The sequence below is a fragment of the Symphalangus syndactylus genome, chromosome 1 (genome assembly GCF_028878055.3).
Source record: "Symphalangus syndactylus isolate Jambi chromosome 1, NHGRI_mSymSyn1-v2.1_pri, whole genome shotgun sequence".
NCBI lineage: Eukaryota > Metazoa > Chordata > Mammalia > Primates > Hylobatidae > Symphalangus > Symphalangus syndactylus.
The window spans coordinates 53,254,982-53,280,420 of NC_072423.2; the positions used below are offsets into that span (position 1 = coordinate 53,254,982).

Consider the following 25,439-nt stretch of genomic DNA (forward strand, 5'->3'; position numbering starts at 1 on the left):
ACTTTGAGTTTCTAATTAATACCAATTTGCAGGAATTATAGGGAACAGAGAAACTTGTTAAATACAGCAAAGGGAGGTTGTCAGCGATGTGGAAAACTCTATAGGACAAAATATTTGATATTTACTTAGGTAAAGTACAAGGAGAAAAAAAAGTACAGGCAGAATGCGTAGACTAAAAGATAATTAAGAGACATTTCACTGAAATGCTATGTACGGACCTTGTATTATTACTTTAAACAATTCTTAAAAACAGAAAATGTGAGACAAATGTGAACACAAAATATGTTTAGTGATATTAAGACATCATTAATTGTGTTAATTACATTATTGGTATTATGGCTATGTTTAAAAAGTTTTTGGAGTATTTACAGATACAATAATATGATACTTGTGTTTTGCTTAACCATTATCAGAAGTAGGTGAGACAGAGAAGTTGGTGGGTGTATAGAATTCAGAATTGGCCACAAATTGATAATTGTTGAAATTGGTTGATGGACATATAGAAATCCATTGCACTTTTTGCTCGACTCTTAAAATATTTTAAAAAGGAACTGAAGGAAGGTAAAGAAGAGATGGTAATAAAGTTAAACTTTTATTATATGAAATGAAAACATCATAGGTTCTAGAATCCCCCCAGGGCTGTGAACCCATAGCTACAACTGGCAATGCTAAATTATCTCGTAGTCAGCCTAGGTATTGGTTTAAGTCACCAGCAAAGTAGAAGATCAAAGATCCCTCTTTAATGAAGATTTTTATATTTGATATTTCTGAATGAGATCATAATAGTCCTAATGAGAAAAAGAGTACATTGTTGGACTTCCTTACATTTTACATATAATTTAGTACTGATATATAATATATATTCTTATATATTCTTAAGAATATATATTATATATCTCATATCTTTTATAGAATTTTTTCCTGACACTATCAGTTCTTGAATTGACAATTTTTAGTAAAATTAAATATAAACTAATTTAGATTCATGATATTTAAATATTTTTCTTTCTAACTAGGTTTTAAAATATTCTTATAGCTATGACTGAAAACAAGACAGTTTCCTCTTCTTCCACTAGAGATGATCAAACCAATATAGGTAAGTTTGTCATAAATTGATTTTCTTTGAAAATAGTTCATAGATAAATGGAATTCAAATCACTTACAGAGGAGGGCGACTGCAAAGATAGTAATCTTTTCCAGGATAATGGTCACAAAACTAAAACTTACTGGGACCAGTAAAGTGAGCTAAGAGAAAAGAGTGAGTCAGTGTAACAAAAACACATTATCTGAATTATAATCAGTCTATTTTATTTTGGTTTATGTTATTATGGATGAACTGTGTTATAGGTAATAAAATAGGTAAGCAGTACAACAATGGTGTGCTGGAATCAGCTCTTGTATGTATCTCTTCTCGATTCCACTCCACTGGTAACTTCAAATTGGTCATGGTGTTAGTATTTATTACCAACTAACAGCTGGATATTAAACTTTTACTGGCACATCACTGAAGCTAAACATGGAAAATTAAAAATGAAAATACTCATATAATTCTATTTTTAAAATTATATGATTTTATTGCATTACCTTGCTGTATTTTTTGGCATCTTGAGCTCTGACATCTTTTATTCTGTATCATGTTAGCAATGTCATATCTTTGCATGATATAAAACAGAGGTCAGCAAATTATAGCCCATTGCCCAAATCTGGCCAGCAGCCTTTTATTTACAGACCCCAAATTAAGAATGGTTTTTATATTTGTAAGGAGTTGTGAAAAGAAAAGAAAAAAGAAGACAATAAGGAATATGCAACAGAGACTGCATTTGGCCCACAAAATCTAAAATTTTTACTATCTGATGCTTTCCAGAAAACATTTGCCAACCCTGGTATAGAACTTAACCTTGAATACTTTGAGAACAATAAGTAGTCTTTGTATCAGTTATCACCGCTGCACTGATGCTATGTAACAACCAACCATAAAAATGCAGGTGCATACAGCATCATAAACATTCATTTTATGCTCACTTGTGCATGAGTCAGCTGGATGGTTCTGCTAATATCAGGTGGGCTCAGTACAGCTCACTCATGAATCTGGAGTAAGACACAGGTTAATTCAGTACCATTATTGATCTTGCTTATTTTGGCTGAGCTCATTTACAGGTCTAGGGTCTTGGCTGGGAAAATTAGGCTGATTCAGCTCTGCACTTGCTTGTCTCTCATATTCCAGCATACTATTAAGGGGCTTGATCTCTCGGTTTTGGCAGTTTCAAGAGGAGGGACAGAAGAACAGAAGGCCTCTTCAGGCCAATGCGCAGAACTGGTGCCCTATCATTTCTGTCGCATTTTATTGATCAAAGCAAGTCACAGAACTAGCACAGATCTATGGGTAGGAGAGTAGACTCTACCTCCTGATGGAAGATGCTGCAAAGTCACACTGCAAAGGAAAGTGAATACGGGGAGGAGAAAATTATTGGGGTTATTATTGCAATCAACTTACTACAATTTTCTTCAGAGTTATAATTGAAAGCAGTCATTTAGTAATTCCAAATGTGGATAAGGTCATGACAGAATGGATTTTATTTAAAATTATTAGCCTTGGGTTAGAATCTTATTTCATCACCACATATTTTCTAAATGTTTGAAAAACCTTGGTTTGTAGCTGTTTATTTCTTCTATCAACATTAATTGAAAAAAATTGTTATTTCATTTTCATTTATAGAGTTTGTTTTATAAAGCTTAAGCAAAAGCTTGTTTTTATTTCTGGAAATTGATCTCAATCTCAGATTAGTAACCTGGAACAAGTTATTCATTTAAAATAATTTCCCAAAAAACACAATTTGGAATGAACAGAAAATCATACAGGTGTGTGATTTTTTAAATAGTTTATTTAAATAGTTGAAAGAACTATTTAAATAAACTATTTATATTTCAACTATTTGTACTTTCAACTATTTATATTTAAATAGTTGAAAGAACTGAAAGTTTTGGGGTTGATTATAATGTGAATTAAAAAGACTAATAGTTTGTTCCAAGACTTCAGAGAGCTGAGCTGGTGATTTTCCTTTGAATGACTTGACAAAGCCTATTTTAAATTGGAACAGAAAATGATCCAGTCTACACTCGTTTGCAAGCAAAAGCTAGAAGGTTAATAATATTAAGCATGACTTAAGCCACCCACCATCATTTGATGCAATAAATATACATAGCAGATAAAACTACCTATCACATGATTTAATGGAATGTAAATCTGTGATAGAGACATCTGTAAATGCATAAGAAATGAAAATATGTCTGTTTGGCTAACACTTTGGAAAATAATATAGTTAATAAATTGTCTTTTAAAATGTGCTTGGTTAGCAAGTTTAGGACTTTTGTATTTAAGTGACATTAAAAGCCATATTTGGAATGCTAACATCAATGGGGATTATCAGTTAAAATTTACTTTTATCACTTTGGCTTCACACCATCATCAAACTTCCTATTCTGTATGTAAGACAAACAGCCATTATAAACAACATTCAGCTAATCCAGAAAAGCATTGACGTGTCTGTGTTTAAGCCACAGGAATTTATCAGTCCTGTGTGTTTATTGCCAGTGTTTATTGCTATGTCTTCGAATATTTTAATTATGTATTATATACTAACTTTTGAAAAAGTTTGTCATTAATTCTATCACAAGAACACAGTGGGAGGTCATATTCACTAACTTCTGTGAAACTACATTCAACATAACACTTTTAAAAATATCCAAAATAAAATCATTTTTTGATGTTCTTTCGTTCATGATGTAACTACTACAATCATATGGAAACTCTCACCATTCTAAAAATAATTAATGGGGCCAGGCACGGTGGCTCATGCCTGTAATCCCAACACTTCAGGAGGGTGAGGTGGGTGGATCACTTGAGACCAGGAGTTGGAGACCAGCCTGGGAAACAGAGTGAAACCCTGTCTTTACAAAAAATACAAAAATTAGCCAGGCCTGATGGTATGTGCCTGTAGTCCCAGCTACTGGGAAGCTGTGAGATAGGAGGATCCCTTGAACCAAGGAGGCAGATGTCGCATGAGGCACTGCACTCCAGCTTGGGTGAGAGAGCAAGACCCTGTCTCAAAAAACAATATCAATAAAAATAATTAATTGGATGATTATTCTGTGTTCTCAGTTGACATAAATCATAAAACAAATTACTAATCTTTTTCAAATTGTTCTGTAAAGTTACAGCCATATATCTTAAGCTGACCAATAGTATTTTCAGATGGCTCACATTTATAAATGGTTAACTCTGTTTGGGACAACAATTTTTATTACAATTAATAGGACCTTTTAACAAACTATAATTTTCTGGCTTTGCAGGCAGTATTTTCTCTAAATACAAAACTGCATTTCATGGCAGCATCACATTTATTTGTATTGAAATACTGATAGTGCATTTATTTATTAAGGTTTTCCCAATGTGTCTTTTCCATAACATGTGTCTTCTGGCAGAGAACGAATTTTTTTACAGAATAGTGTTTTGATATTTTAAAATAGAAAATACTTTGCATGTGTAAAAATATCTGAAAAATACATGTAAAGTTTAAAGAATATTGATAAAATTATATGTTTGTGCACTTATAATTTGGCTTAAAGAATAGAACCTGGTGTTCACTCATCTCTTCCAAATCTCAATTTTATATATTACATATAAATATTAATGTAATACATATACAGTTCTATATATTTTATTTCATATAACAAGTTTAACTCTCCTATTAATTCACTAATGTTTGTTAAATCATTTGAAAATAGTAAGTTTTAGTTTTTACTTTCTTCTCAATGTAATTTTTTCCCATTTTCTTCTCTATCACTAGGCTGATTTTTTGTGTGTTGAATGAAGGTGACTAAAATGTGCACACATCTTCCTGTTTATGATTTTTAAAGTGAGACTATTAATGTTTTGCCATTAAATATGATTTTTTTATGGTTTGTAAAGGTCATTCTTTATAATTTTCTATAAATTGTGAACCTGTTGTGAATTTTATTAATACTTTTTCTACATCTACTAACATTTTTCTGGACTTTTTTTCCTTTAATCTTTAAATTTAATGACTTGCATACATGGATTTACAATTTTTAAACAAACTTCATTCCTGGGACAGACAACTTTTTAAATTTTATTGTATTTTAATATATTTATAGATTTTGTTTCATAATCATTCGTTTAGGATGTTTGCATCTTTCTTATTCAGTAACATTTGCCCCTAAGTTTTCCGAACATTTCTTGTCTTGTTTTGGTAATAAGGGTTTTATAACTTCTAGATTGAATTATAGAGTGCTTCTTTATTTTCTATTCTCAAAAAAAGATAATATATTTTTATTATTTTTTCTGGAATATTTGGCTAAAATTACCGCTTAATTTGGAGGGATATAATTATTGATACAAAATATTTATTGGCCTTAGTACTACTCCAGCTTTCTGTTTATCTTCTATTCACTATTGATTAGCAAGTTATAATTTTTTCTTTTAAAAATCTATCTGGTTAAATATTAAATGTATTGGTACAATACTGTTAATAGTAGTCTTTATTTTTATATCACTCTATATGCAGTTGTTTCTTCTTTACATTCATAATACTATATTTGTTTCTTCTGGTTCTCCTCTGTTTAGTCTTGACAGTCTTGCCAGAGGTAATTCATTTGTGTTAACCTTTTCAAATTGCTAATATCAAAACTTTTGGATTATCTGTAGGTTTTTGTTGTTATGTTACTTTGTGTTTTATGAATTTGGGATATTATTACCTTCCTTCTCTTCCTTCTACTTTCTTTGTGTTTGCTTTCCCACATATTTTAAATTTGGTTGCTTAGATCACTAATTTTCAGGCTTTTTTCTTTTTTAATATAGTTATCTCAAGCTGTAAGTTTCCCTTGAAATAACATAGAGATAATAAAAAGGATTGGAGAGTCAAATCAAATAAGACTCATATAAAGTGTGTATCTTTGCTAATGATTTTAAGGTTATAGGAAATTCTCAAGTACAGTTGAAGCAGGGAGACATCTGGGACCATCAGAGCAGCTCTCCAGGTCCTGTCTCACCTGGTTGGATGTGCTCTGCTCCAGATTAAAGAATGATGTGTTTAAGCATGTATGTGCAGCCATGCGACTCATTCAGAAGACTGCCCTCTAGTCATGAAACAGCTTCATTTTTTATTAAGGTAGTTTAATAGTTAACATGATGTTTTTCAGGGAGCCATATCCCATAAACACATAGGTTCGGGTTTGTTTATGGTTATAATTCAAACAGCCAAAAACATCCTGCTAAAAGCTTTCTGTTGATAAGAACTCTCCAGTTAACAAACGTCAATTAGTATGTTTGCCAGAATGTCTGTTATTAGCATGTTTGCTAGGGGATTTGACCTGGTCACCTGTTTCCTTTCTTTGGGGGCCTCTCCTTTACTCCCCATGGGAAAGTATGGATTATAGACTTGCTATAACTTTTAGATTTAATTGGTTTTGATTTATTTTTGACTCATATATTATTTAGACCTATGAAATATTTTGGTTAAGAGTTTAATATCTATAAGATCTACCTTATGGATTATGTCACTGAGATCTACTATATGTTTTTACTAATTTTTATCCTTTCAATCTTTATTAGATTGAGAGAAATCTGTTAATTTACCTACTTTTGGTGGATTTTTCTGTTTCTCTTTTCATCTCCTCAAATTTGGTCCCATGTAATTAGGTGCATCAATGTTATGAACTGTAATACTATTATTTTATATAGTAGTCTTTCATATTATGAAATATTTAAACTTGCCCCACTTAATATTCTTTGATCAGAATTCTATGTTGTCAGATATAAAGATCATGACAATTGCTGTATTTTCTATTCATTTGCCTAGTATATTTCTGCCCATCACTTAAATTAAAACTTTCTGAATCACTTTGTGTGATGTGTACAACTTATTTTTACAGTTCACTTTACTATTGATGATTTAAGCCCATTTACAATTACAAATAAGACTCATAAAGTTTCATTTTCATTACATTTTTATATTTAAATACATTTATACATATGTATTTTGTACATTATTTGCTGTCCTTTTTCACACTTAGAAAAGTTTATGATACTAATACCTTACTTCTCTCTCTCTTAGATAATGTGTATTGGATCTTTATTATGAGCAATACCAAAATCAGCTAGGAAGCTTTTCTTGCCTTTGCATTCCATCTTCCTATCATTTAATTAAGGAATATTGTTTTATCCCTGGTTTATACTTATAATGTATTCTTATTGTATTTTGCATATACTCCCACTCCACACCAACACCATATTTTTGGTACTAGTACTGTATCTGCATTATCAGTACTGGATGTGCATTGTCAGAGCATGAGCACATGAGCCTTCCAGTCTATTATACTTTTCCCATCCTTCAATATTAGTTAAAAAGCTAACATATTCAAGACTCACTGCCTGTACTATGCCAAATTTCTCCCTTCATTTTTGTTGTACTACATCTACTTTCTAGTGGATTCGGAAAGGGATCCAAGGAAATATATTCTTTCGTTTCTTGAATGTTCATAGCAATTATCTCTGGCCTATATACTTGAATGACAGTTTTATTTGATAAGTTATTTGGCTTACATTTTTTATATAATTTATTTTTTGTTTATGAGAGTATCTTAAATGTATTATCTAATTGTCATTTGACATCAGATCATACCAATTTTATTTTCATCTAATTATAATCAACTTAGTATTCTTACATAGATTCCACAGGATTTTTTATTTTTTTTTACAGTTTAAAATTTTACTAGAATATAAAAATTTTGGAAATACAAAAAATATGACATGCCTAATGGTAAAACACTACTGTTTTCTTTCATGTACGTTATCTTTTAATGGATATACATGCATTTATACAGATGCATTATAAGTATAATTTTAAAATTTAAATTATATAAATAACTTTTATACAGTTTTGTAATTCTTGATAATTACATTTTTATTGAATAATAGTTCTCAGTCTTCTTTATCATAATTTAAATAACTATTGTTCTATTTTGGCATATATGCTAAGTGATACTGTGTGTAGCTTTTTAAAATTAAGCTACAATCCACATAGCATAAAATTTACCTTTCTAAAGTTTACAATTTAGAATTTTTAGTATAAGTTTGTGCAGCCATTACCACTATCTATTTCTAGAACACTTTCATAACCCCTGAAAGAAACCCTGTACCACTAGGATTCTTTCCTCATTCCCCCTCTACCCAGCCTCTGGTAACCACAAATCTGTTTTCTTGCTCTATGGATTTGTTCACTCTAGATATTTCATATCAATGATTTTGTAAAATAGTTGGCTCTGCATGCCTTTCACCTTTTCAACCAAGATAATGCTGTCAAGATTCATCCATGTTGTAAAATGTATTCATATTTAATTCCTTTGTATGACTGAATAATATTATTCTTTATGGATATTTCACATATTGTTTATACATTCATCAGTAGATAGATGTTTTTGTTGTTTCTGTTTTAGGAATATTATGAATAATGCTGCTATGAATATTTGAGTACAAGTTTTTGTGCAAACGTATGTTTTCATTCTTGTTGGATGTATAGTTAGGAATGGAATTGCTGGGTCATTTTGTATTTCGGTGTTTAACTTTCTTAGTAATTGCCAAATTGCTTTCCACAGAAGCAGCCATAGTTTACATTTCATAATACAAAATACATGGAGTCCAGTTTCTCCACATCCCTACCAACAGTTATTAGTTTCTTGGTTTGTTTTTACTTTATTATTACAGCCTCGTAGTGGCTGTGAAGTGACATTTCACTTATTTTTTTTTAATTAGTAGACTATCTTTAGAGCATTTTCAGGTTTATAGAAAACTGGTACATAATACAGAGCTCTCATATACTCACTATCTCCTAACCCACATTCACAATTTCCAATATTATTAACATCTTGCATTAGTGTTGAGTATTTGTTAAAGTTGATAAACCAATATTTATGCATTTTTATGAACTAAGGTCCATGACTCATTCTTTTGTGGTACGGATCTGTGGGTTTTGACAAATGCATGTTATCTCATGCTTCTCAGATTTCTTTTCACCTTCGGTTTAAAAAGAAGTCTAGAGGGGCTGAAGTGAGTATTTCCTTCTTTCAATTGGTTAGTCTCTGTTAAGGTAGTTTCCCTTGAGGGGTAGTGGTAAACCGAACCTTCTGGGCATATTTCAAAATGGCAATTTTTACCCTGGCAGTAATTCAAAATAATTACTTTTCCCCTTCTTCTAGAAGTCGAAAGGAGTATTCCTCAAATTTCAGCTGTGAGAACAAGGTGGAGCTGGAGATAAAAGTAAAAATATACCTGGCCCTCCAACACTGACTCCCCAGAAGTTTTTAACTCTCAAACTAGTCCACACTCAGCGTCCAATAGTTAATCAATTAGATTTTACACTTCTCTACCCATTTTTGGCTCCAGCAACTTCTGCATTGGCCTGACCCTCCAGTTTTTGGGGTGTCAGTTTGCACTGTAACCTTAATTCACTGAGGGACCTAAGAAAAATTGTTGAGATCTTCCGTTCAGCTTTTTAAGAAAAACCAAATGCTGACTTTCAAGATTTTTATGTATCAAAGTGTAACTGTAATTTCCAAACTGATTTTGACAAAGGTCTATTTGCTTTATTCCTCTGTATGAACCATTTGTCAGTTTTGTTTTGTTTTGTTTTTGGATGTCATACATTTTTGTTGAAAACTGGGCATTTAAAATAATAGAATGTGAAAACCTGTGGACATCAGATTCTTCTTCTTCTCTAGGGTTTGCTTTCCCTGCTGATTTTTATAGTTGTTAATTTAGCAACTTTTCTGAATTAGTTCTCTGAAGCCCTCTGTGGCCACCCACTGAAATCTCTATCCAGTTGGCTTAATGGTCAATTAATGACGGAACAGGTATTTCTCTAGATTCCTGGAATCAAATCTCTGTCTTTGCTGAGCATCTTTATGTGCATGTTCGGATACATCTTCAACACTCATACAAGGACTTGACAGCTCAGCCTTAGCCTTTCCTTCTGGCACATGCAGAGTCTCAAGGTCAACCGAGGTGAGAGATTAGGGCTTTCATGGGTCTTTTGTGTGTGTGTGCCAAATCCTCAAATGATAAAGGGAATTGGTTATATGGGTGAGAGATGAGACTGAAGTAATTGTCTATTGCACCAGTTCTCAACTAGAATTGTGCATCACAGTAACCTGCAGAAAAATTTTAAAAAATCTACAAGTCTAGTCTCTCCTCTGAAGATTTTGATAGAGTAAGTCTAATAAAGCATGGACATGTATGTTTACAAATATTTCCTTGAAGCCAGGCATGGCGGTGCAGCAGCTGTAGTCCCAGCTGCTCGGGAGGCTGAGATGGGAGGACTGACTGAGCTTGGGAGTTTGAGTGTAGCCTGGGCAACATAATGAGACCCCTCCTCTAACAGTAACAACAACAACAACAACAACAACAAAGTCCTCAAAATCCAGATACTATTCTGGTTAAGAACCACTGAATAGATAAGTGTAATATGTAAATTCTCATATCTCAGAAATGTAAGATATCTCTAGGAGAGTTGGACTTTGATAGATGCTAATTCCTTTAAATCTTTTCTTTCCAATAATACTAGTCTGACTTTTTCCTGATCATGCTCACAGCTTTGGAAGTGAAGTCTTGCAGGGAATAACCAGATATTTCTAAAAATGACAATTCTTTAGGAATGAGGCTTGCAAAAAACTCCAACTCTCTTCTTCCTCCTCTGATGTCATAAATGTGGACCTTTATTTTTCAAGGCTCTGTTGACCTTCAGAGTCAGGGCTGGGACCAAGGAAAGTTAAAAGGCCACAAATGTTTGTGTTCTTACCAAGATTTATCTGTTTTTCTTGAATAGTTGCTCACATGGTTGCTGGAAGCCTTTGCTATATTTCTGGAATTCTGAAAATGTTGATTTTGACAATTTTGCCTTTTTTAATCTTTGTATTTATGGACAGGTAGGTTTTTCAAAGGTCTTTATCATTTTCTCTGATACCTCCTTTTAACTTTTGTCTTTTATTGGTTTTTGTTTCAAGTTAAATATTCAGAATTGGAATTTGGGGGACATAGGCTGTGAACATTTGTGTGGCCTTCAATATTTATTTTATATTGTTTTCCACAAATGTACCTCACATTCAACTGTGTATCAGTATTACCACAACATATTAATACTGGATTTTATTTGATTATTATTAAGTAGCTAGTTTATTAAATAGAAAATGACCACAATTGCTCTACTTTACATTTTTATTACCAAAGAATATAAATAATTTCCATGTGTTCATTTAATTATTTAATTTCTCTCATTTGGACCTTCTGATGATGGATTGTTAATAGTTAACATTTTCAACTTATATAAGTAAAACCTGAAACCTTTATATATTCTTTTTGTGTCATATTTAGTGAAAATAATTGCCCATCTACCTTATGAATTTCTGTCTTGAGTCAAAGAAGATAAAATTATCATTTTTAATATATTGTTAAATTATTAAATCTAAATGCATGACTAAATGTTATATATCATGTTAATTTTTATAATTTTAATATCTTTTGAAAAATTTTAAATTCTGTAGTTCATCAGGAATTTACATTAGAAAATTTGTTTACTGATAGAGTGGTTTTGATGAATACATGCTGTTGGAATTTTATAACTGGAATATTGTATAACAATACAGTTATCCACCAAGGCAGAAACATGAATTAGAGCATGAATTTATTTGAACCAATGTTTTTCACGGTCTGTTTCATGTGCAACTCTTTGTAGAAACTGACTATAGGCACATCTCGTTTTATTGCACTACACTTTATTGCACTTTACAGATCCTGTGTTTTGTTTTGTTTTGTTTCAATTTGAGGTTTGTGGCAACCCTGCTTCCAGCAAGTCTATTGGCAGCATGTTTCTAACAACATGTAGAAAAACTTCATGTATCTATGTCACATTTTAATACTTCCTGCAATATTTCAAAAACTTTTTCATTATTTTTATATCTGTTATGGTGATCTGTGATCAGTGGTGTTTGTTGTTACTATTGTAATTGTTTTGGTGTAACATGAACTACACACATATGACAGCTAACTTAATCGACCAATGTTGCATGTGTTCTTACTGTTCCACTGTCTGTCCCCCCCCATCTCTTTCTCTCTCCTGTAGCCTCTTTGTTCCCTGAGACACAACAATATCGTACTTAGGCCATTAATAACCTTACAATGCCCTCTAAGAGTTCAAGGCAAAGGAAGAATTATGTGTCTCTCACTTTAAATCAAAAGCTAGAAATGATTAAACTTAGTGAGAAAGGCATGTTGAAAGCTGAGATAGACTGAAAACAATCTCTTGTGCTGAGCTGTTGGCCAAGTTGTGAATGCAAAGGAAAAGTTCTTGAAGGGAATTAGAAGTGCTACTCCAGTGAACACAGGAATGATAAATCAAAACACCCTTATTGCTGATATGAAGAAAGTTTTAGTGGTCTGGATAGAAGATCAAACCAGACACAACATTCCCTTAAACAAAAGCTTAATCAAGAGCAAGGCTCTAACTCTATTCAATTCTATAAAGGCTAAGAGAGGTGAAGAAGCTGCAGAAGGAAAGCTGGAAGCTTGCAGAAGTTGGTTCATGAAGTCTAAGGAAAAATGTCATTTCCATAGCATGAAAGTGCACAGTGAAGCAGCAAGTGCTGATGCAGAAGCTGCAGCAAGTTATCCAGAAAATCTGGCTAAGCTAATTGATGAAGGTGGACATGCTAAACAACAGATTTTCAATGTAGGCAAGATAGCCTTATATCAGAAGAACTTTCATAGCTGGGGAGGAGAAATAAATGCCTGGTTTCAAAGCTTGAAAGGACAAGCTGAGTCTTTTGTCAGAAACTAATGCAACTGGTGACTTTATGTTGAAGTTAATGCTCATTTATCATTCTAAAAATCCTAGGGCCCTTAAGAATTATGTTAAATCTGTCGGGCGCGGTGGCTCACGCTTGTAATCCCAGCACTTTGGGAGGCCGAGGCGGGCGGATCACGAGGTCAGGAGATCGAGACCACGGTGAAACCCCGTCTCTACTAAAAATATAAAAAATTAGCCGGCCGTGGTGGCGGGCGCCTGTAGTCCCAGCTACTTGGAGAGGCTGAGGCAGGAGAATGGCGTGAACCCGGGAGGCGGAGCTTGCAGTGAGCCGAGGTTGCGCCACTGCACTCCAGCCTGGGCGACAGAGCGAGACTCCGTCTCAAAAAAAAAAAAAAATTAAAGAAAAATTCTGTTAAATCTCCTCTGCCTGTGTGCTATAAATGAAGCAACAAAGCCTAAATGACAGTACATCTGTTTGTACCATGGTTTACTGAATATTTTAAGCACACTATGGAGACCTACTGCTCAAAAAAAAAACAAGATTTCTGTAAAATACTACTTCCAGTGACAACGTACACATCCAAGAGGTGAAATGGAGGTGTACAAGGAGGTTAATGTTGTTTTCATACCTGCTAACACAATATCCACTCTGCAGCCTGTGGATCAAGGGGTAATTTTAACTTTCAAGTTTTATTAGTTAAAAATGCATTTCATAAAGCTATAGTTACCATAGATAGTGACTCCTCTGATGGATATGGGTAAAATAAATAAAAAACCTTGAGGAAAGTGTACATCATTGAGAATATTCATGATTCGTGAAAGAAGGTCAAAATACCATTAACAGGAATTTGGAAGAAGTTGCTTTCAAGTCTCCTGGATGACTTTGAGGGATTCAAGACTTCAGTGGAGGAAGTTACTGAAGATGTGGTGGAAAGAGCAAGAGAACTGGGGTTCGAAGTGGAGCCTGAAGATGCGACTGAATTGCTGCAATCTCATGATAAAAGTTTCATGGATGAGAAGTTGCTTCTTGGGAATAAGCAAAGAAAGTGGTTTCCTGAGATGAACTCTATTCCTGGTGAAGATACTGTAGGCATTGTTGAAATGACAACAAAAGATTTAGAATACTGCGTAAACATAATTGGTAAATTAACAACAGGGTTTGAGAGGATTGGCTTCCTTTTTGAAAGAAGTTCTGCTGTGCATAGTATGCTAACAAACAGCATCACATGCTACAAAGAAATCTTTTGTAAAAGGGTTAATCCATGAGGAAAACTTCATTGTCCTACTTTGAGAAATAACCACAGACACTCCAACATTCAGCAACCACCACCTTGATCAGTCAGCAGCCATCAACATTGAGGCAAGACTCTCCATCAGTGAAAAGATTATGACTTGCTGAAGGCTCACATGATCATTAACTTTTTTTTTTTTTTTTAAGACAGTCTTGCTCTGTTGCCCAGGCTGGAGTGCAGTGGCGTAATCTCAGCTCAGTGCAACCTCCGCCTCGCGGGTTCAAGCAATTCTCTTGTCTCAGCCTCCCGTGTAGCTGGGACTACAGGCGCCTGCCACCACGCCCGGCTAATTTTTGCATTTTTAGTAAAGACAGGGATTCACCTTGTTGGTCAGGCTGGTCTCAAACTCCTGACCTCAGGTGATCCACCCACCTTGGTCAATCATTAACTTTTTAAAACTGAAATATTTTTAATTAAAGTATCTTTTTATCGTTTAGACATAAACAATATTTAGACAATGTTTAGAAATATTTTATTGTTTTAGATATGATATTATCACACACTTAATAGACTACAGTATAAAAATATAACTTTTATATGCTTTTGGAGACCAAACACTTTGTATGACTCACTTTATTGCAGTTGTCTAGAACTGAACTTACAATATCTCCGAGGTATGCTTGTATTCTTGGTGTGGTCATTATTTCACTCTAATGTGTTCCCTCATCCCTCCAGTTACTGTATTTTTCATTCAGTAAATATATATTAACACTTACTATGTCTGGGGTTCTTTGCTACTTGCCAAAAATACAGAGGCTATAAATAGATATACTCCCTGCCCTCATGAAACTTGTGTGTTGAAGGAGAGAGACATCATAATTTATCTTGGTAATTTAGGAAAATCATTATGAATGCTGAACTTTGGGATATTCTCTTTTTGCATTTCATATGATGATTTCTTATTAGCACAAATCTCAATTTTATAATTGTAAATTGTAGATTTTCTAGTTTGAATCTAAATTTTTTTTAAATTTCTTTGAGATACCTAAAATATTTATAAAATTATCTGATAGCTTTTCAAAATTTTTAATTTTTGTTGGTATCGTATCTTATCATGGAATACAATTTATTTTCATATGTCTGTTTTTGTATAGAGAAGAAACTGTTTCTTTTCATTGATCTACACATTTATTTCTTGCAACAGTCTTTGAAATATATCCTTAGAATATTAGACATATTCAGATATTTAAAGGACAAGGCCCTCTCTCCACTACAAACACATGCACATATTTGCCATAATTTTTAGATTTTTTGATATTATTGCTCATTTTTAAAATTTAAAAATAATTATTAAGTCACAAATAAAATAGGGCTAATATTTTTATAGGTTGTTACATTGGAAAAAAGAGATACTTTTACAATGTTTGTCTTCCTAACGTGAAGCATAATTTACATTCTTGTTTGTTTAAACATTTTTTATGTTCTAGTAATATTTTATACTACCACAGTTTTTTAAAGCCTAGATATAATTATTAAATATGTTCCAACATAAGTTATACTTTTGTAACTATAGTGATATGTCTTTAGGGTATATTTTTAGGTCATTGGTGTTGGCAATGCTGTCTTTTATAAAAATCATGCTGTATTATTTATGTGACATATATGTAAACTCTCTCTAATCACTTTGATTTTGTACTGAGGATTTTCTAGAGATGCAGTTATGACATGCGTAAATAATTGCATTTATCTTTCTTCATGTATTGTATTTTTTCAATAAACTGGGCTATGTCACAAGGCCAATCTTACCATACTGTTGGATTTTTTAAATCCATATATAATATAACTTTGGAAATTAGATTAAACCTTCATTTAAGTTCTCTTGAACACTAAACAGAGAAATTACACAGAAAGCTTCTATTAAAATTGTGAATCTATTTATCATCCCGGAATGTCACCCAAGATGACTTCCCATTTTCTTCTGCAGTGTTTTCTATCAAACACCCTTTTGCAGAGAAACACCATAAAACTTTGTCTTTCTCTCCTACTTCTTTCTTATGTAATTTAGCCTTATATAAATATCTTTATTCTGATGCCAATTTTCTTCCCGTATCCTTACTAGTGCAATATAGGACAGAATATTTGACTCAGGAAGCAGATATTTTATTTTGTTTTATTTTACTTTTTGTAGGTTTAACATGTAAGGAAGTAAAGGCTCTCAGAGAGAAGGCATGGTCAAGGACAAATGAAGGTATCCAACAGCTATTATATACAATTTTCATCTCTTTTTTTCTGTCACATATTGTTTTCAAAAAATTATAAGCATGAAAATAATTTCAGGCATTCTTCTGTTCTTCCTAACTGATGTTCTATCAATGAGTATAATCGTAACACTTCTTTAAAAAAATACTTATCTATTGCTAGTGTATGTTATATACTCCATTTCCTGTGTTCCCTTTTTCATTTTGAATAATGCATGCTTAAGAAGAGTGTACAAACTTAATATGTGGGTTTTTTTCATAAATGATTATGAGGAAACATCTGTGTCACCTTCACTCACTCCACACATAGACATGCCCGGCATTTCAGAAGGTCTCCCTGTACTCTCCTGAACAATACTTTATGTCATCCACTACCTGGGCTTTTGTGGTGCTAATTTCCTTTTCTTTTAAATTTTAACTGTAGTGTTCCATATGTATGCATCCCTAAAGACGTAATTTAATTTTGCATGCTTGTTAATTGAAATTAAACTGAGTTAATATATGTATGTTGCTGCCTTTGTTTAACATTACTTGTTATCTTCATCCTTGTTACTTTTTTTGCTCAATATAATTTGTGACTTTCATCCATTTTGCTGTACCATTGTACAATACCATTTTTTATTATTTTGAATAATGCTTCTAGAAACATCCTTGTACATATATCCTTTGTCAGTTTCTCTAAGGCATACCTATCAGCAGAATTGGTAAGTATGTGGTATATCTATTGTTGACATTATTTGATAATGCCAAATTATTTTCCAAAGTAATTACATGAATTTACAGTGACATAACAGTCTAGGAATGTTTCCAGTTGCTCCATTTTTTTCCTACCACTTGACAATATTAGACTTTTAAAGTACTGACAATCCCCATACTATGTAGCAATGTCTTATTGTGGTTTTAATTTAAATTTGCCTGATTATTATTGATGTTGAAAATTTTTTCGTGTTCTTTTTGGCATTTTGAGTTCCACTTTTGCAAATTGACTATATCTTTTTTCTAATTTTCTAATGAGTCATTTGTCTTTTTTCACATTGATTTTTAGGAATTTCTTGCGTAATATGAGTACTAGTTCTAAATCAGTCACATGTTAACTAATTGGTTTTACGTTTATGCCTTTTATTTTTAATCTATTTATACTGCCTTTTGATACACAAGCGTTCTTATTTTTTCAAGTCAAAGCTTTTTACATATTATTCAAGGAAATCCTAGTTCAAGGTCATGCAGATATTCGTCCAAATCATCTTCTAAGCATTTTGGAGTTTTGACTTTTACGCTTAGATTTTCAATCCATCTGGAATTGATTTTTGCGTGTTATTTAAGTTATGGTGTCTACATTTGTTTTGTGTTTGATTACGTTGACTCTGTACTCCTTATTGCTTTTGAAAAATTATTCATGGGCACTCCATGATGCTTAAAATACAGATGACTTCTTCCAGAGTATACACGTTTTTGCTTCTGTCAGGAACATAGCGCTATACCAATATGGCACAAACTTAAAACAAATTCAAGCGTAGAGGCTTCGGTGGAGTGTCCAGTGATGAAAACCCAGTCTGCAAATTTAAGTGATGAACAGCCAAAGTTTTAATGTCACATGGGTGAAGTTTTCTGCTTTTGTTTTTATTTTTGTATATTTAGTGTATACTCAGAGAAAATGTCTCTACAATGTCTTGAGCTGTGGTAGAGGTCATTGGGGTGGTTATTTCTGGTTAACCTTTACTCTGAGGCTATAGCCATTTTTTATCCCAATTTAAAACGAGTTTTACAATTTAGTTGGGAGTTAAGGCATTCTAATTTTTTGTGCTATAGGCCCTTTGAAGCTTGTTGAAGCTTTTACTCTCTGGCATGAAAATTATATTTTTAAATGTATTATAAAAAGTACAGAAATATTTTAAAAATAGAGTAATTTTTCCCCATCCAATTTACGAATCAGTTAAATTTTGTCTGTGGACCCTGAGACTAGGTTGTCTTTTTATTTTCTAAAACTTACAAGTCATCAGACCCAGCCCAAATTTTCTAGGAATTGTCAATGACTTTTGTGTCAAATGTCATTTTGCACCCTGTGCTCCACTTAAAAGTATAGTTTCTGCTCTCCTTTAGATTTTGTCCTAGTAGTTTGTAACTGTCTTGTTCATATATATATATATATATATATATATATATATATATATGTACAGCCTTTTAAAGTTATTTTCTGTGGAAAAGTAGATCTGATAAACCTAGCCTGCCATTCCAAGAAATATGAGTTATATACACTATTATTTTGTATTGAATTATACATTTATAATAAGAGGAATTTTTCTGGCTTATATAATTTAACAAGTTTAATCCTCTTCTGAATTATATTTCTTCCCAAATTTGGGAGATAATGTGCTTTAGGACATATTATTCAAAGAGTGTACTTTAATATATATTCCAAGATATGCTTAAGGAAAAAGTAATTCTGAGGTAAAATAAAACAGAAATTTTGTGTAATTTGTATTTTCCTTGAAGTTTTTTTGATGAACATTAACACTTTGAAAGCTCTAACAAGTCTTGCAATGAAAAAACCTTAAGTAATATGTTATTTGAGTGTAGAACTGCATCTTTCCGTAATTATAAGAATCTCTTGGAATTACACATTGTAAACAGGATTTAAAGAGTGCTAGTGTAGTTGAAAGACTGGAACTAGACACAAAGTTTAAATCTTAGTTCTATCACTTGCTAACTTTGTGAACCTGCTTTGGTTCACTACCTTTCTGGGCCACATTTTACTCATGTGTAAAATGAAAATTAATATGTGTTATTGTAAAGATTAAGTATCATAGTATAATAAATATGTTGAAGTCAACTGTCATGTATATGTTCAATAAATATTAGTCATTCTCACTTTGAGATTTTTTTCATCCTCATTGGTTTAATAAATTATGGTAAATTTATACTACAAGATACCGTGAAACTGATGTTTTATGTAATGCAATATAATTCTAGTTGTATAATTTACCATTATTTTATAAACTTCTAAGAAATAAAAATCTACCAATTAAACTATTCCACATACCAACCTTGAATTTTAAGATGAATCCTGATGTAACTGATCTTAGTGTGTGAAAAAAAATTTTCTAACAACTTGAAATATAAAGTTGAATTTGAAGTATGGTTTAAAGTTGATAAGGAATCTCTCTGTCCTGAGAATGAAAGAAATGTATGTATACTTGTCTCTTTACATATATTTTATATATATGCACACATGAACACACTTATATACACACTCATTTAACAAACAGAAATGAAAGCATAGGTCCACAAAAATATTATCCCAGATCATTCATATAGCTTTATTCACAACAGTGAAAACTGGAAACAACCTAAATGTCCATCAGCAGAAAAATAGATTTAAATAAATACTCTGTAGTTATGCAATAATATAATGTGGACCAGTGAAAAAGAATGAACTGCAAATACATGGAGTATCATTGGTGAATCTCAAAAATATATTGAGCAAACAAAGTCAGATAAAACATACTCGATGCATTTAATTTCATTTTTACAAGCTCCAAGAAAAAGACGAAACTAAGCTATGGCGATAAAAATCAAAGTAACAGTTGCCTATAGTAGATGAGAAACTTTCAGGGGTGATGGAAATTTTTTCTAGCTTGAATGTCATGGTAGTTACATTTATGTACACACTTATCAAAATGCATTTAATTATAAATTTAAGATGGCATTTTCTTCCATGTATGCTATAAAATAAAAAAACTGTTTAACTCTAAAACCATTAAAACATTTTTATATGTTATAAATACACCATACACACATAAATATAAGGTTTAAATGCTTGCAGAATGACTTATGTTAATATATACTGTTACAGATAGAATATATGTTAAAGCTCACTAAAGCATAAAATAAGGCATACGTATGAAATATTCTCATAGGTATAAAGGATCTGGAAGTACACACAAGAAAATTGCAGCATTGGTTGCCTACTGACAACCAATCTTGAGTTGTGGTGTCTACTTTTCTTTTGTGTGTGATTACTTTCACTCTGTACTCCTTATTGATTTTGAGAAATTATTCACGGGAAGACCATGATGCTTTCCGCTGGATTACCATGGGGGCAAGAATGGCAAAGTGACTTTTCAAGTGACCGATGTGTTAATTTTCTTTTAAACTTTCAAATTAATTTTAACACAGTTCTATAGTGTATGAAATTTTGTCGATTTTTGTTTTATTTGCATTTAATATTTCCAGTTTTATTTATTTTATTTTTTAGAGAGAGGGTTTTGCTTTGTTGCCCAGGTTGGAGTGCAGTGACACAGTCATGGCTCACTGCAGCTTTGAACTCCTGGGCTTAAGTGATCATTCTGCGTCAGTCTTTGGAGTAACTGGGACTACACGTGTGTGCCACTATGCCTGGCTTTCTAATTTTATATTTTTAATTCTTCTTTTTAAAGAATAATGCGTTAGGTTTATACAATTCTGATTATTTCGTGTCAGTATCTGACTTACACAAGAATCTGATTCTATTACAATTTTGATTCTTTTGTGTCAGTATCGGACTTACACAAGAATCTGATTGTAGAAACTTTATTCTTTTAATACTCTGGACATACCACAAAACTGCTACATTGCAAACTCCCCAAATCACTGGTTGGGGTACTGAATGTAGGGATTGGAGTCATCAAGACTCAGTCAAGTTGTGGGAACATCTGTTTGAAGATTAGAGTAAAACTAAAGTTCAAAGATAATACTGAGGTCTTAATTATGGGAAAACCTCATCTCGTCATCACAGTGTTTGAAGGAAGTGATTAGGGACGGGGACTGAAGTTGTGGTTACAATACCAGAAGCTCAGCAGCTTGGAAAATAGGGCATTTGCCTCTAGTGCTGTATTATAAACAAGCCCCTATGGGTTGGGGTGGCTGATATATAAGGGAGATTTTTTTTGCAGTTTTAGAATTATTTATTTCTGGCCAGGCATGGTGGCTTGTGCCTGCAATGCCAGCACTTTGGGAGGCCAAGGGGGCGGATCACCTGAGGTCAGGAGTTCGAGACCATCCTTGCCAACATGACAAAACCCCATCTCTACTAAAAATATAAAAAATTAGCCAGGCATGGTGGCGCGCACCTGTAGTCCCAGCTACTTGAGAGGCTGAGGCAGGAGAATCGTTTGAACCCAGGAGGCGGAGGTTGCAGTGAACCGAGATCACGCCATTGCACTCCAGCCTGGGGACAAAGTAAGACTCCACCTCAGAAAAAAAAAAAAAAAGAATTATTTGTTTCCTATGTTTCCCTTTAATGTCCTAGTACATATATATATATATATACATATTTATTTCACTTTCACCAGTATTTTGAATGTTACTTATTTACAATTAAACGTTTAAGTTCTGAATGTATTTCTGTTTTGAATACATTAACATTTGTTTACAAAGTGTTTCCTTTTTCATACATATTTTTTATTACATGGAATCCTTCCTTGACACATTTGTTATTTGGAAATGTACATTAAATTTCCAAATACGTTTGAATTAACTTTATGCGACAAATTTCTAACTGTACAGTAGATTAGTTATATAGTGCAGCTAGTTTCTACTTATTAAATTTTTTTGAATTATTGTCTAAGATACCTACTTTTACTACCTTTAAAATGATGTAATCTGTATCTTTTTGCAATTCATAATATGTATATCAATATTACCTTATTGTATTCATCACATCCTGTATGTCATTTTGTTATTCTGAACTTCATATGCCACAGATGAATGACGGTGACTTAGATTTTTCCCCTATATTTTTCTCTAAATTTCTTTTTATGTTAAAAAAAAAGACTTTTTTCTAATATAATGTGCTATTTTATTGCATGCATATAGATTTTTTATTATTATCTATAACTTCAATTGTAAAGTAATAACTCTCGGTGTTGTTGAGCTTAAGTTCTAGATTTGTTCATATTTAGTCACATCGTTTTCTTTTTCAGAAAATAATTGTATACATTTTATTTATAATTTTTTTCTGTATTATAGTTGGTTCTTTTTGGGTAAATTTAGTCATTTATATATTATAATAGTTATTTGATTAGCACTATCGTTTATCATTTTTATATTTTTTGAACAATTGTGTATGTATGTGTGTATGTATTTATAATATATAAAAATATTTTAATGGTTTTAGAGTAAAACAGTATTTTTTATTTTATAGCATACATGGAAGAAAATGCCATCTTAAATTTATAATTTAATACATTTTAATAACTGTGTACCTAAATGTAACTATCATGACATTCAAGCTAGAAAAAATTTCCATCACCCCTGAAAGTTTCTCATCTACTATAGGCAACTGTTATTTTGATTTTTATCACCATAGATTAGTTTTGTCTTTTTCTTGGAGCTTGTAAAAATGAAATTAAATGCATCGAGTATGTTTTATCTGACTTTGTTTGCTCAATATATTTTTGAGATTCACCAATGATACTCCATGTATTTGCAGCTCATTCTTTTTCACTGGTCCACATTATATTATTGCATAACTACAGAGTATTTATTTAAATCTATTTTTCTGCTGATGGACATTTAGGTTGTTTCCAGTTTTCACTGTAATGAATAAAGCTATATGAATGGTCTGGGATAATATTTTTGTGGACCTGTACTTTCATTTCTGCTTGTTAAAAGCTTAGGACTGGAGTTGCTGCATTGTAGTGTACATATATTTAGCTTTATAAGAAAATGTCAAATAAATGATAATATATTTTTATGTTTTAGAATTTTGAAACACTTCCTCAAAGATTGTAAAATAAAATGTTTCCCCTCTCTCTCTACAGTTTCTCTTTCTAAAAACAACAGTTTCTTAATCTAGCAATTATAAATCCTACATATCTTATTTATTTATAATTATAAATCATACATAACTTACATAGGATTTATAATTATAAATAAATCCTACATATCAATAGTTAACATAGTTAAGATATATAATAGTATATATATATATAAAATAGTATATATATATATATACATACACATGCATATCATTTAAAAAAAATGATGACAAAGCTTACACACAAATCTGCCTTGCTAATTTTCACAGTGTATCCTGGATACATTCTATATCAACACATAATGACTTATCTGTTTGTTTTAAATAGCCTCATGCTATTTTGAATACCTTCTTATGAAAGAGTCAAACCAATTGAAGAGCATAGAGAAAATATCTGAAGATACTTTACTGTGGATTTTGATTAATGTTTGTATGATAGTTGTTTTTCTTTTACGGAGAGTACTTCTCTAACGTAGTTTTTTACATGGTGGTGCTTATTTTAAAATTTTCTATAATATTAACTACTCACTAAAATATGTGTTTTTTCTTTTTAAAAGGCAATGCCACGTCTCAAAGTTTGGTTCTATATGGAGCCTCTAAGGAGAACAGTGAAGGTTTTCATGAAAGTAAAATGACAAATACTGAAGGTGAGGACTGAATGTAAATCTTACAGTAAACTATATAAGCTATATTTATATTCTCTCGTTAGTTTATAATGTCAATACTATTTCTATTTTGAAATAAATCCTACATATCATTAATTGTTAACATAGTAAATATATATAATAGTAAAGGTATAACGTATATTGTATCAATAGTATATTGTTAATGTATAACCTGGGTTTATGAATTGTTATGTAATTTCAGAAATGTATGAATTTTGAAATAAATTCTTAATCACCCAAGCTGTGACTGGCATGTTCTAGATAGAACATTTCCAGTTCATTGAGGACATGTTTCTTAGAAGAAAAAGAAAGAAGGCAAATGTTTTGGGGATGTATTTTTCATTTTTTAAATAATTATTTTATTTTATTTTATTTTAAGTTCCAGGGTACATGTGCAGGATGTGCTGGTTTTTTTACATAGGTAAACACATGCCATGGTGGTTTGCTGCACCTATCAATCCATCACCTAAGTATTAAGCCCAGCATGCATTAGCTCTTTTCCCTAATGCTTTCCCCCAACCCGCCCTCCCCCTACAGGCCCCAGTAAGTGCTCTTCCCCTCCCTATGTCCACGTGCTCTCATTCTTCAGCTCCCATTTATAAGTGAGAACATGCAGTGTTTGGTTTTCTATTCCTGCGTTAGTTTGCTGAGGATAATGCCTTCTAGTTTCATCCATGTCCCCGCAAAGGACATGATCTCGTTCCTTTTTATGGCTGTATAATATTCCGTGGTGTATATGTACCACATTTTCTTTATCTAGTCTATCATTGATGGGCATTTGGGTTGATTCCATGTCTTTGCTATTGTGAATAGTGCTGCAATGAACATAATGCATGCATGTATCTTTATAATAGAATGATTTATGCTCCTTAGGATGTATACCCAGTAATGGCAGTTGCTGGGTCAAATGGTATTTCTGGTTCTAAATCTTTGAGGAATTGCCACACTGTCTTCCACAGTGGTTGAACTAATTTATGCTCCTACCAACAGTGTAAAAGAATTATTACTCTGCAACGTCACTAACATCTGTTGTTTCTTGACTTTTTAATAATTGCCATTCTGACTGGTGTGAGATGGTATCTCATTGTAGTTTTGATTTGCATTTTACTAATGATCAGTGTTGTTGAGCTTTTTCTCATATATTTGTTGGTCACATGTATACCTTTTTTTTGAGAAGTGTCTGTTCATATCCTTTGCCCATTTTTTAATGGGGTTGTTTGTTTATTTCTTGTAAATTTGCTTAAGTTCCTTGTAGATGTTGGATATTAGACTTTTGTCAGATGGATAGATTGCAAAAATTTTCTCCTATTCTGTAGGTTGCCTGTTTGCTCTGATGATACTTTCTTTTACTATGCAGAAGCTCTGTAGTTTAATTAGATCTCATTTGTTAATTTTGGCTTTTGTTTCCATTGCTTTTGGCAATTTCATCATAAAGTCTTTCCCCATGCCTCTGTCCTTAATAGTATTGTCTAGATTTTCTTCTAGAGTTTTTATAGTTTTGGGTTTTACATTTAAGTCTTTAATTAATCTTGAGTTAATTTTTGTATAAGGTGTAAAGAAGGGATCCAGTTTCAGTTTTCTGCATATGGCTAGCCAGTTCTCCCAGCATCATT

At 32.3% G+C, this 25,439-nt stretch overlaps 1 protein-coding gene across 5 annotated transcripts in view; it reads left to right on the forward strand.

Annotated features, from left to right (window-relative positions):
* Positions 1–25,439, forward strand: part of CCDC178 (coiled-coil domain containing 178) — a 515,586-nt gene that overhangs the window by 27,839 nt on the left and 462,308 nt on the right. For all 5 annotated transcript variants that reach the window (XR_010113908.1, XR_010113927.1, XM_063610669.1 and 2 more), the window contains exons 3-5: positions 1,017–1,096; positions 16,296–16,355; positions 23,719–23,808. Coding sequence is in view for 3 of the 5 variants with exons in the window: in XM_063610669.1 (XP_063466739.1) it covers positions 1,039–1,096; positions 16,296–16,355; positions 23,719–23,808 (208 nt within the window). In the remaining 2 variants the exon portion in view is untranslated. The remainder of the gene's footprint in view (positions 1–1,016; positions 1,097–16,295; positions 16,356–23,718; positions 23,809–25,439) is intronic.